We start from the raw sequence: 13,576 nt of genomic DNA, 5'->3' as shown, positions 1-13,576 counted from the left end.
AAATAAAAAAAATCTGGCAACTGTTCTTGCTCTTTGCTCTGCCAAAAAGAAAAAAAAAAATGCATTACTGCAATTACAAGAGATCTGTTGAAAAAAGTACAAGATGCAAATTATTTGACAAACTGTAGGAGAGTAAGGAATGTTCAGATTTGCTGTTCATCAAAATGAGTTCATTACACTTAGAAATAAAAACAGGATTTTCCCCACTTTTTAAAAGAAGGTAATTATATAAATTTAGACGTGAAGGGAAGGAAAAGCTGTGGCCTTGCAAAGGGCCTAGATTTCCAATAGTCCATTAATTAGTGTCAGGTTAGGTGTGTCCAGCTCTCCTACCAGGAGGCTTGAATCTAGCAGGCATTTCTGGCTTTGGAGTTTGTACAGTGACTGAGACTGCAGTTATCATAATAGGCAGATCCTGCAGCCCAGTTTTGCACCCATTCTTTCTTCATTGTTGGCTCTTGCTTTCTCTCCATAGCCAGGATTTCTAGACTAGTTTGGACTGTGTGTGACTGGCCAATTGAAGTCACCATGCCAGATTGTCTTGTGGTTGTACTTTTTCTTCATTACGATAGAGAACCAGGCATAGTGTTTCCTGCAAGAGAGCAGTTTTGATAAGTCTTGGTCTAATTACAGCTGCTAGTTTTTGAAAGTCAGTCAGTCCTCTTTAATAAAATGAAAAGTCACTGGGTCATAATTACTACCCAAACGAAACAATTTCGGCTATGTTAGTCTAGTGATTTATTTGACTGTTGTCTGTATTTCAAACTGGGTGGTCATTTTATTCCAATGCAGTAAGGAAGTGAATAGTATACCACTTTGGAGTTCAGAATTTTTTTTTTTTTTCATTTCCACACGTTTTTGCTGACACTCATTTGGACTGACGTTGTCACCTTCAATCTGTGTGCTTAAGTGCCCCAAAGAAATATGATTTAGAGCTTCCTTTTGGTAGAGGTTTTTGTGTGGTTTTTCTTAATCCTAAAATTCCAGGTGATTGATCTGGTCTGAGTCTGAAAGATCACATAGTGTTACGTTTAGCCAGTTATCTCAAACTATACTAAACAGATTCAAAAGTCATTAAAACAGAAATGATGGTGGAGATAAAAATTGATTCCAATTCTATAATCTCTTCGTTTTCCATAGGATCTAAGAAGTAAATGTTTATGGAAGTTCTCATAAGTTTGAGATGTGCAGCCTGAATAATCTGATCAAATCTTTAATATCCAGTACTGGAGTCATTCAAGTGGATAAAGAAATGAAAATTCCATTATATTTCCCTGTGATCTGGGAATATTCAGTTGCTTCTGAAAAAAGACAGCAGACATAAACTTCCTGTGAGGTCTCTTTGTGCAAACCCTTGACTGCCCAGCAGGGCTGCATTGCGCCTCCCTCCCACCCCTGCTTCATCCCCCCAGCTAGCTCCTTGAAACCAAGCTTGGGACATGTGTCAAGAATCTTACTTTTAAAGCAAAATCCTTCTAACTCTGTTAGGAACTTGTGTTTGCCAACCACGCTACAATGAACTTAAACTGAAGACCGTTGAATACTCCCATAATTCATGGATGCCCTCTCATCTTGATCCATGTTCTCTTGGTTGATGACAGGCTTCGATGGCTGACAGTAGTATACCTCTATACACTACCGCTTCCATGGGAAATCCCGCTCTGGGCAGCTTAGCCAGCGCGATCCGGGAAGAGCTGAACGGGGCGATGGAGCACACCAACAGCAACGAGAGCGACAGCAGTCCAGGCAGATCCCCTCTGCAAGCCGTGTGAGTACTGTGCTCCCTGACGGCCCTTGCCTTCCGATCCCAGGCTCCCTCCTTTACGTGCACACAAGCCCTCTGGGGCCACTTGGTACACCTTTTCTGTAATTTCTGATTTTCTAGAACCCAGGGAGCAGTTTGTGCTTCTGGAAATGTTTAGCTCGCTTAGCACAGTAAAGGACCATTTACTAACTTTCCCATAAAAGCACTTGGTTTCCTGTAGCCCTACAAGAGCATACAGCAATCACATGGTGACGCGTTTGCTTTTCTCCCGTCTGTGTGGCATCTCAGGCTCTTATTTAAGCCACCTTACCGTCTCCTCCTAAAATGAGTAGACATTCTATACAAAAGTTTGCGGTTTTCACCTCACAGGCTGAACCTAGCGGGGAGAAAAAGGATGTTTGTGTACCTGCGTGTGTGATAAGCTGAACTGTGAACAAGACGCTGAAGCATTATTACCAAGCATTAATGATGGCACGAATGAAAGGCAGTATGATTTATAGATTGCTCTTAAAATATCAAAAGGAAAATTAATAGGAGCATTCTAGCAGCAGACGGCAGTGTAATGAGCACACGCAAAGCTGAATGAAGTGAGGGGTGATGGGTGTCCGAGCTGGGTGTGAATGGCCCCAGGACCAGGCAGGCCACAGGAAAGGCTGTGATCCCCTTTGGGTGGCTGATGGGAGGGAGGAAGTGGAACTAGAATAATTCCCTGTCTCCCAGGAAAAGGTCCGAAGAGAAAAGAATCCACATTCTTCCAAATGAGTGGACTTGCCCTGATGCTGTAGAATGGCAGTCTCTGCCTTTTAGCAAGTGTCTGCAAAACTCTTGCCCACTTTAAAGGAATAGACCAGTGTTTGCATACTGTCGGCTCCTAGAATAGGCTGTTTGTCTCTACAGTCTTTCTGAATTACTGACCAACATTTTATTTTAAGATAATTTGAGCAATAGGAGTGGAAAATATGACCTGTAGCAATTAGGAACAGAATGAATTGGCATCTAATAATGACAGAAAAAACTGCTATCTGCCAGGGTAATTTGTGGGTCTGGGGGAATCTGAAATTTGATTATTTAGCATTTGAATTTATGCCCACAGTGCTTTGAAAAGGGTCTTTGAAGATGAAAATAATGCTTTTTAATTTATGTGAATAGTCTCTTAGCATTTACTCCACATTATTTTAAGAGATACTCCCATATATCATGCTTTCTAAAGCAACCTGGTGTTTCTGACTTTATTGTTATCGCCCTTGTATTCATCTTTAAATCATTGTCATGACAGGAGTATTTACTCAGATTTGAAGGAAGTTCAGAGCAAATGTAAATTGCTTTATAAGCTACTTCAAGAAATACTCATTAGAGCAAAAATATCTGAAGTTATTGAATGGAAGCGATACTGTTTCTCATAATCTGTATGAACTGCAAGGTTTAGTTGATATATATTCCTATTATTTAGTATAAAGGATCACTAAAAAAGAAACAAAAATATTTGGATAAAAACCTCATGCAACAGTTTAGAGATGTTAATTTTGCTGTACAAGATAAAGTCACCATAAAGTTAATTTGTTTAACAATTTTGAATTAACCCAAGTATTACCAGAAACCATATTTTACAGCAGTCAGCATAATTTTTAACAAAACGAAGGTTACGATTGCTTTTTTAAAAAAAAGAATCCCTACGTAAAAGTGTCAAAAAGCATGCTATTTGCTGCTCGAATCTCACGGGCTTCTGCTGTTTGCTAAATTTAATCTTGTCAACAGCATATTCCCTATGCCTGCTGTCAGGGTTGTAGACTGTTACTCTTTTTGACCCCGTATTTCCATTAAGCGAATTCTATAATGACATGGTTTTCATTCTTGTCCAGTGTGCATTGCCCTGCTATGATGCAAATTGTTTCTTAACTGCCCTAGTCTATTGGAATAAATCAAAGTGGAAACTTTACAGCAAGCCTAAAGGACCTTGTTAGTACCGTCGCCCAGCTGATATGTTGTGTTGAAACAACTCTTCATGCCTTTCGCTTCTGTGACACTCAAATACCATCACATTTTGTTTCTTTTTTGAAACCCTAGAAAGTAGTCACATAATTATGGCTATGGGGCATTGAACTTTTATCCTGATAGGAGCTAAAGGAGCTACAAAGCAACATACTCCAAGCTGTGCACACACCCTCAGAATACAGTGCTTTAAACACTGGTCAGCTTCGATTCAAAACTCTTGGTTCCCAGAGTGGCTAGACAAAGGAGTTACTCAGGTGTACAAAGGCAAGTATTTGGTTGCACATAGTTATTCGTTGGGAGTAGCCCTTTGGGAAGTAGGAGTTGGTGAGAAAAGTGGGCGGCCATGAGGGGCTTGTCTGCAGAGAGGAAGCTGCATGGTGCCTCTCCAGTTTCTAGGGACACATGGGTGTGCGTGAAGCATAGCGTCTGCATAGGTGCGTCTCACCTGGAATGTATCTTGCACAGAAGTCCATTCTCTTTATTTTCTGAAGCACTGTATGCCTGTGTTACTGCACTTGGCACACCTGGAGAGCTGTAAAATATTCTCTAATGTAAACTGCTTTGGGGGGAGGCTTGTGTGTATCTTATACATATATATATAGAGAGAGATATACATACACACACACACACACACACATTTATTTATTTATTTATTTATTTATTTATTTATTTATTTAATTTTTGGCTAGCAAACATTTGTCAAAGTCTAAAATTGTAAACAAGAACTTCATTAAGACTGTTTGATTTCCTCTAGGTCCCCTCACCCCCTCCTGCCCATATCATCTCATGTCATCAGATTCAGGTTTGTAAACCTGTAAAGGTTAATAAATCTGATAGTTTAAAAAATAAAGCTAGGAAAATCTTGTTCAAGGAAACTACATTGGAATCTCACTACATGGCTGAATAAGACGCAGACATATTTCTGTCCAATTAGCATCACTACAACCATGTGATCAATGGAACAGGGTGGGTAATTTATGAAGTAACAATTCTCAATAGTGAAAATACGAAACAAACATGAAGAAATGTGCACTGTTGTCAGTAATTCAAAAAACACAATTTAAGGTAACCCGATCTTACCTTATACCTGTTAAGCAACAAAATTTTTTTTTTTAAAGTAATGCTTGATGCTGAAGAGGTTGAGTCTAAATCGATATAGGCCCTTTGGAAATTAATATTGCAATAACTCATAAGAACCATAAAGATGTTTTGGCCTTTGCTCTAACAATTTCATTCTTAGAAAATTATCATAAAGAGGTAAATCAACAGAATTAGAAAGATTGATGGATAAAAGTCATCACTGTATATACAAAGAGCAAAAGAGGGGGGAAAGAAAAAAGACAATCACACAATGCCAAATATTAAGGTACTACCGTGTCAACATAATGATATCTCACATAGCCATAAAAATTATAACTGTCAAGCTAGCAAAATAAATAATGCTATTTCTGCTGTGTTTACAGTACATACAAACGTGACCGCCAAATGGAGAGGACACGCCAAAATAAAACGCTTAACTTAATTAGGGCTTATGGGTGACTTTTTCAAAGGAATAATAATACCCCTAATTCTTCCCCAAAGAATATAGGGTGTCTACCAGCGCCGACTTCACAGTTATATGATGTATGCAGTTGGACAGGATCCTATGCTTAGAAGTTCCAATGCTCTGCCATTTCCGTCTTGAAATTCTTACTAAATTTTGAACCACATTCTGCTCTGCAAATTATGTAGCCAGTCCTGTATCTTACTGTGGAAACACAGATAAATAGAACCATTAAAAAACTAAAAATAGGTGGAGCACAACTAGTAAAATACGCTATTATGCAACTTTGGTATATTTCATTTTGCAGATAGTTTTTAAGAATATGGGTACGCTTTTTTAAAAGCTGTTTATCCTGACATCTACCCCCAAACACTCTCTGGGCTGTGTTAATTTTGGAGTCAGTGGTTTTCTGAAGGTTCATGTCGTCCAGGGCAGTCCAAAGCACTCCTGTTTGTTTTTAAATGGTTCAAGTGGCCTTTGGGGTCTGCATGCAACATCAATTATTTAAGAAGCCGGCCACCCCTAGTTCCACCTCTTATAACTAATACTTGATAATGTCAATTAAAAAATCCTCCCCTGTGTCGCCTGTCACAGCAATGGGATGCCTTTAACTTGAATGGTTCTTTTGCATATCAAAAGCCCTGCAACAGAAAGTAATTTGTATTTGCAAAGGATTGGTTGTAAATATGATTTACGAACAACATTTCTCAATTGTTGTCAGAGTGGTTTCTTGTGATCCCCCCTGCAGTACCCTTCAGCTGAACCCTGCGCTGGTCCATAATGAGAAAGTTGGCAGATCTCATCGCAGCCCCATGTCCCAGTGGCCGCTACCAGCCCGGGCCTCGTGTTCTGCCTTGTTTACAGCTGACAGCGTTATTATTCTGATTGGGGCTCTGCTTTCTTATCATATTGTTGTGTTGAGCGAGCCTTTTCCTCTTCGTTTGTGTTTCCTGGCAGGGCTTTTCTTGCCTTATTGACAGTTTGTAAAAATATGCATTAATTTGGAGTTTCAAGCATGTATCATGGTGTCTCTTTGCTGTGTTTGCTTGAAGTTGATTAATGATAGAACCTCGCTTGAGGTCGGTCTCTGGAGAGTTCTTTCACAGGTTCCGCATGTTAACTAACAAAGCAGAACACACAGCAAGGCTTGAATAGCCCAGCCTCCAGCACTCCGCGGTCCCCACAAACCACAGTTGTCTTACAGACTCTTATTTCACGTAATTATTTGAAGATTTGTATTCATCCACCCAGGCTGCCGTGACAGGGCCTGTTTTCTGGTCCTCAAAGAGTGGTCCTTGGACCAGCAGCACCACCTGGGAGCTTATTAGACACAGGCCCTACCGCAGACCTGCTGAGTCACATGCTGCATCTCAGCAGGATCCCGAGGTGATTTGCATGTGTGCTGAAGAGTGAGAGGCATTGCCAACGAGTAGAGGCCCACTTCTGTCCAGATACCAGGCATTCTAGAGCAGCTGTTTCCAGTGGTAGAAATTTCTATCTCTGTGCTATCCAATATGGCAGCCATCAGCCACATGTGGTCCTGGAGCACTGAAATGTGGCCAGTGCAACAAAGAAACTGAATTTTAAATTGTGTTAAATTTTAATTAAATAGCCACATGTGGCTAGTGGCTGCTGTGTTGGATAATTCAGTCCTGGGGTGTGGCTTTTCTGTTGCCAAAGTGCATTGGGTTCGGAAGTTCTCTCGATGAAGCTCTTCTTGTTTTTCCAGGCATCCTGTACATGTCAAAGAAGAGCCCCTCGATCCAGAGGAAGCTGAAGGGCCTCTCTCCTTAGTGACAACAGCCAACCACAGTCCAGATTTTGACCACGACAGAGATTACGAAGACGAACCAGTAAATGAGGACATGGAGTGAACGTCTGGGCGGGCCAACACCAAGAATGAAGATTGGGAAAAAACAAAACACGTCAAAAGTTAGCAGTGAAATTGTTCTCCATTTGTTGTACAGTCTGGAGGAGTTTCACTACATTTTGACAACTCTGAAATGTGTTAACTCTTAGTGCCATCAAGAATCCCATTTGGGAGTATTTTTGATTTTTCTACTTTTTGTTGAAAAAAGGAATTTGTACTCTGTGCATTGGATGGACTTGTTTGGTACTTGGGATTTTCCTCTCTTAACAGTCAACATCTGTTGTAAATTTGCTAAACTGATTCACTTTTAGCAGCAGACTTTGAACTGCAGTCCTGCCGACGTTGGACACTGAGGACACCCAACTGAGCATGTGCACCTGAGCTGCAGACCAGGCCTCTGCCCGGGACTAAGGATTCCAATGGACGACCTATTTGCACAGTACTGCATGTTGATTATCACTGCCTTTACTCCTTTGGGTTTTTTTTTTTTCTTCTGTTTTTTTTTTTTTTTTTTTTTTTGCTGCCAGTTGGGATGGGAAAGGCCTTTGTGTGTGTATTGGGGGGAGGGGTTAAAAAAATAATTATCCCAAACTTTTTAATGTATTGCTTTAGTGCTTTTTTTTTTGTTTGCTTTTACTATACCATTTTAAGTTCTGACCTCAGGCCTCCATTTGGGCCCATGGCCTCTTGGAGGCTTAAAGTTTTCTGTACCTTGTGACGAATGTTAATAGGTGTTTTTATTATACAAAGCTGAATGTCATTTCTTGTTTGTAGTTTTCTGTCACTCATTCCATTTTCCTTCAGACATCACGACGTTTTCTCTAAAGTCAGAGAACATTCCGTTTTGGTCTTTTTCAAAAAGGTCCCAAATGCTGCACTCTACACATGAAGGTCCTCTCACACAGATGTGAAGTCCTGCCAGAAAGAGAATGAATGACAGAAAAAAAAACAGACACACTCTAGGAACAATGCAGATTCATTCCACAAAGCAGTATTGGAAGTGGGGAGGGGTTGTTTCAGATTTTCCTCTTTTTTTTCCTGCAGCTACCATCGTTTTTAATAAATGCCACAGCATTTTACCAGCACGAGGAACCATAGGCAACACCCCCAAAAATCTCACAGTAGTTGGACTGTCTGGCTGTGGAAGGCTCTCCCTTGTGTAACCAAGTTGTGATGCCACAGGCTCTCTCCACAGGCTTGTATTGCTTTGTTTGCAGAATGGCCAATACCTGGCTTCCCTGAGCAACTTTTTTGGAAGTGGCGGTGGTGGTGCTGAATTTAAACATCAGTTCAGACCTGCTTGGTGGCATTAATCTGTTTGAATGCAAATTAGGTTTCAGATTGAACTTGTTATGGGAGTTAATGAAGACTGAGTTCAGCAAATGCTAACGTGTTCATTTCAAATGTGCAAATTTGCTACTGCCGTTTAGTTATACAATATTATTACACCAACCCAGTATAAAACTAACAGTAGAAGACATCAAGCGGATGGGGGCAAATCTCAGCCCTGGGCTCTTGGGGAGACGAACGTGGCATGCAGGACGTGACCGTCATCTATTGGTACCACCGCAGTCCTTAGAACCCCTGAACACTTCCACTCTGCACCTACTTTCCTGTCACTCATTTATTTATCTAGGACCGTAGCTTTTGTTTTAGTTTGAGAGCCTTTTGGAGCTTAATTTATATTCTTTGTACCTTTTTTCCTAAAATTACCAAAGATATTACACAAAGGTAAATTATGTTCTCTGTTTTATGCTTTATCTGATGAAGCCAAATATCCTCTTATTGTTGATCAAAGGAGGCGAAAGAATTTAGAGGCAATTGATGAAATATATAGGCTATTGCTAACCTGAGAAAGAGAACTGCTCCTTCATCATAGAGTAAATTTAGAAGACCAAGTAGGTAATGGAACCAAAGTTGTTACTTTTTTTGGGTTGTTGGTTGTTTTTCTTCTGCATTTCTCCAGAGACCAAAACTCATAAAGAGATATTATGGGACTATTGAAGATAAAAATAGGATGCAGTATTAAAAGAGCAAACGAAGGAAGGGAGTCCCATCTCAGAGGAAAAACGAATGTATGCCACTGAAAATTAGGGTGTGTCCAATAAAGGAAACAGTTAAGAATAAAATACAGAGAGAACAGAAAAGCTTCCACAATGGAACTAGACCACATAATATGATAGTATTTCTAGAAATACATTTTAAGATTGTATGCCACTTTTCTTTAAGGACTGTGCTATGATCACTGCATTAATTTTGGTTTATCTTGGCATATAGATCCTCTGGTTTTTGTTTTGTTTTAATTTTTTCCCCCCTTTTCCTTCCTTTTTTTCTCCTTTTTTCCTTCCTTTCGTCAGCATTTTTCATTTTTTAAAAAGTAACACTCCTGTCCACACATAAGCTTGGTACAAAAACTTCTTTGGCAGTTAACTTTTGAAGCTTCACTCTGCTTTCTGTATAAAGGGCAGTCTGTGGTCACTCGAGACTTTTTTGTAACTTTTCCAGGCAGCTTCATGATGTGCAGGCAGTAGCCAGACAGGGTCATGGGAAGGGGGCCCTGTGCTTCTAAACTGAGTGGTTGCTGGTTAGTTTGGTATTCAAAAGAGGATAAAAATCTGGTAGATTAGTTCATTCTCAGCATGTGTAGCTAGACATGAGTAAAGATAACAGCATGAGAAACTGTTAGTACGCATACCTCAGTTCAAACCTTTAGGGAATGATTAAAATTTTTTAAAAATACATTTCACTCAGTTGCACTTAGTTGTATGTCTTGCATGCTTAGTCTAAAGACTGTAGCAAAAAGAAAAAAAAAGAAAAATTAGATTTTACATATCTTTGCAGGCATCACAGCCTTGCAAAAGAATCAACTGAAAAAAAAATTCTCAGGCTTTACAGCAAGCAAACTTCACTCTGATTTTTACAATTCTGATTCTGTATCCCTTGGGGGTATCCCAGTTGCTTCTTTAGGATGGAGTTTATTATGTTGTACATATATCCCCAATGTGTCTGTGTGAATCTTTGTCTTTTTTGGGGGAGGGCGGAGGGCGGTTCTTTTTTTAGATATTGTTCCTAAAAAGGAATAAATGCATACACCTGTTTGTCAAAACACCTTTGCTTTTTGTGCAACTGCTTTATATTAACGATACTTTAAAAAAAAAATAGCTTTGGAAAAAAAAAAACTACTGTATGTAATGGAATTGCAGAATATGCTGCACATGTATTTTATTTAGTTTTTCTTGCTTTAAGAATATTGGATGACATTTCCTGACATGTGGGAGGGAGAAATTCCCTAACTTTTTTTTTTTTTTTTTTTTTGCTTTTAAATTGTAACATAGTTGACAGACATTTTTTTTCCCTGTTCTCATTGATCAGAGCATTTTGTACAGGTTTTTTTGTGTGAGTGCGTGGGCATGTGTGTTAATCTGTTTTTTTGATACATTCCTATTCATTGTGTTGATCCTACCACTGCCTTCCTGGCTATCTTAAACAAGTTCATACATTTGAAAAGAGAAAAAAAAAAGTGTTTTAAAAAATGTTTTCTCCTGCTGCAGTAAATATTTTGCATGATGAAATGCCAGGGTCACACTTTCAAAGTTTTATCAGTGAAGTAGTGATTAATGGGAGTCTCAAAGCTATTGAACTTTTTGTATAGAAAAAAACAAAAAACTTTTCAAGGTGCCAAGATGTAAACACCATTTGTTACCTTTTTTTTTAATTTTTTTTTTTTTTTAAAGAAAAGCGTACATTAGGGAAATGGTCCCTGTATCAGGCAAATGCACTGTCAGGAATGAGGATCCATCCCTAGAGTCTGTCCTTGTAAGACAAGTTACGCTGCCCACATTGAACCAGCAGTAAAGTGAAATACCAAGGCTTATGTCCGTGAAGAGTGACCACCAGCCCTGCCGCCTTCGGACAGCTCTAACATTATTCCCAGCATTCCATCAGACCTGGTCAAGAACTCCTTGGATTCTTAACCCCAAATGTAATGGGAATCACTAGCTATTTTATCATGAAAAAGAGTTTAAAAAACATTTCCTCTCCTTTCCACATTCCAGCTGAGCTCCATTTCCAAGGGTACAAAGAAGTACATGCTTATAAGGATTTTGAATATTTGGGGTACCTTTTGGTTAATGGTATACCCTTTTGATCTTTTGGATGTTTCTGAGAGTTGGTTTCGCTTTTCTATCATGAGAATGAGACTTACAGTTCTAAAGGCATTTTGTGGGCCCAAGTAGTTCACATGTTCTCTGCTCCCAGAAGCCTTCATGAAGATGGTACCGTCCAGACCGAGAGCATGGTGCTTCATGGATGTGTGCTGCCAGGAACAAGAATTTTTTTTTTTTTTTTTTTTTTTTCGATAAGGCATAAAAGAAACTCATTCCTTGACATCAACTGTAATTCCATCATTCCGTGTCTGTGGATACAGACAAAAAAAAAAAAAAATGTTGTGTAGTCAGTACTAATTACTGACATTATAGCATTCTCAAATGCAATAAAAATGCTGGTTGTTCACACTGGTAGTAAAAGTTGCCACAGCCTAAGTTTCTTTTCCCTTCTGACCTGCTGATACTCTATGTCAGGCCTATGCCTTGGGTTTGTCACCAGCCGCCTCCAACACAGAATTAAAATCCATCTTAACTAAAAGCTTGCATCATCACAGAGGGCTGAAGCTCTTCTCAGGATTTTAGAGTGGAAGTCTCCACTTAGAGAATTAGAAAAAGCAAAATGACAGGCTACCGTTTCTCACAAGAAAGCACACTCTTAGTTTTCTTTATCAAATATAGAGAAAAACAAAATGTTTAATAACTAGCATTAAGAGCAAACTAAAATTTCAGGGGAAAGCAACTTCATGAATAATTCATTAAAATTTCACATCTGCAAGATTAGTCATCCAAATAAAATGCTAATGTCAAAAACATGCACCGTCTATAATATTCTCATCAAGAAATCTTTTTGCATATAATGATAAATGCTCAGATTAGAACAAATGATTTTATTAAAATATTCTATCAAAAATATGCTAGATAACTGCATTCAGTGAAGAAAACAGAGCCAGTAACTATTCCAGAAAAACCATCTTGATGTTGAGATTTTTTTAAATTGCATACCTCTAATAAAATTTATTTCACTTTAATATTACTCTGTTGTATGCATTCTCAGGATTAATGAATTTGGGCATCATCTTTCAGTAAAAATTGAATTGGTGTATCGAAAGCAGCACGTTAAGTGGCCAAACCGTGGTAACATAAAACCATTATGAATGTAATTCAGAGCACAAAGCACAAGCCAAGAGATGACTTGAAAATTAACCTCACAGTTTTTGTTCGACAAACACTGGCTGATGCTGGGACACGTAGCTGTTCTTGCCTAGCATTGTTTTGAAAAGCCCGTATTAGGCAAAAACAAGCTTTTTTAATGTAAGGTTTTGCTATTAAACTGCAAAGTAGTGTCCTCTTTTCATTAACAGTTATGCCACAGTCTAGAAGCCCTCTAGTCTGATAATTAGTAAAACATTTGAACCCTTAATTCTCATCTAGCTACTAAGAATATAATATTAGGGTTAATTGAAATGCCTTAAAATGCCAGGCTCAAACATAAATACCGCTTACAGCATATGCAGTTGGTAAAATTAAATATGTATACATATTTGAATAAGCTGAAGGACCCAAACCAAGTATGACAATGCATTCGTGAAGATTTTGCTGGATGATGCATAGTCTAGTTTTAATTGCATTTTAGGAAGTGTTCTAAAGCAGGAACATCCTGTTACATATTTATTTCAGGCTTGTCACTCAGGTAAGGCAGCAAAACCAAAATATTGGTTCTTCTTTTAAATGGGGCCTTTACATAAAGAGCCTAAACTCAGGAAGACCAATTTCAAACTAACAAACAGATGCATGATAGAACACCCTCCCTCTTCAAAAAAAAGATCAAAACAAAGTATAATCAGTCTTATTAGATTTTGCTGTGTTTGATACTACGCATTTACGTGCAGGGTAGTAACACAGTTTATCTTTCATCATTGTAGATGAGTCAAATAACAGTATTTTTTATTCAAATAAAGTGAAGTTGGGTCTCAAACCTTCATTTAAGGAATTGACTGATGAAAGGTTTAAGTGAATTCACACTGGAGTAAAATTAAATTACATACAAAAACACTGTTTTAACTGTGGGACAATATTTGGATTAGAAAGCCATCACTCCAGGTATTACCTTTTATTTATTTTTAAACAGTTTTTTTATTTTATAAAAACACAACGTATGTCATCTTATTTCCACTCTGATTGTAAAATGACATTCAATGTTAATACCAAAAATATATACATATCCATTTGAAATTATTGATGTTTTTTTTTGTTGTTTTTTGGGTTTTTTTTGGCTTATACCAAGGAGAATATTGGGAGGG

At 38.5% G+C, this 13,576-nt stretch overlaps 1 protein-coding gene across 16 annotated transcripts in view; it reads left to right on the top strand.

Annotated features, from left to right (window-relative positions):
- Positions 1-11,699, top strand: part of FOXP1 (forkhead box P1) — a 579,583-nt gene extending 567,884 nt beyond the window's left edge. For all 16 annotated transcript variants that reach the window (XM_088798543.1, XM_074313283.2, XM_019746870.3 and 13 more), the window contains 2 exons: positions 1,602-1,768; positions 7,030-11,699. In XM_088798543.1, coding sequence (XP_088654669.1) covers positions 1,602-1,768; positions 7,030-7,174 — 312 coding nt within the window. In that variant the 3' untranslated portion in view covers positions 7,175-11,699. The remainder of the gene's footprint in view (positions 1-1,601; positions 1,769-7,029) is intronic.
- The last annotated feature ends 1,877 nt before the right edge of the window (positions 11,700-13,576 follow it).

The sequence above is a fragment of the Rhinolophus sinicus genome, chromosome 5 (assembly GCF_057876585.1).
Source record: "Rhinolophus sinicus isolate RSI-liver-muscle chromosome 5, RSI-T2T, whole genome shotgun sequence".
Taxonomy (NCBI): domain Eukaryota; kingdom Metazoa; phylum Chordata; class Mammalia; order Chiroptera; family Rhinolophidae; genus Rhinolophus; species Rhinolophus sinicus.
The sequence above is the reverse complement of the archived record's forward strand: the minus strand, read 5'-3'. Positions and strand labels throughout refer to the sequence as shown.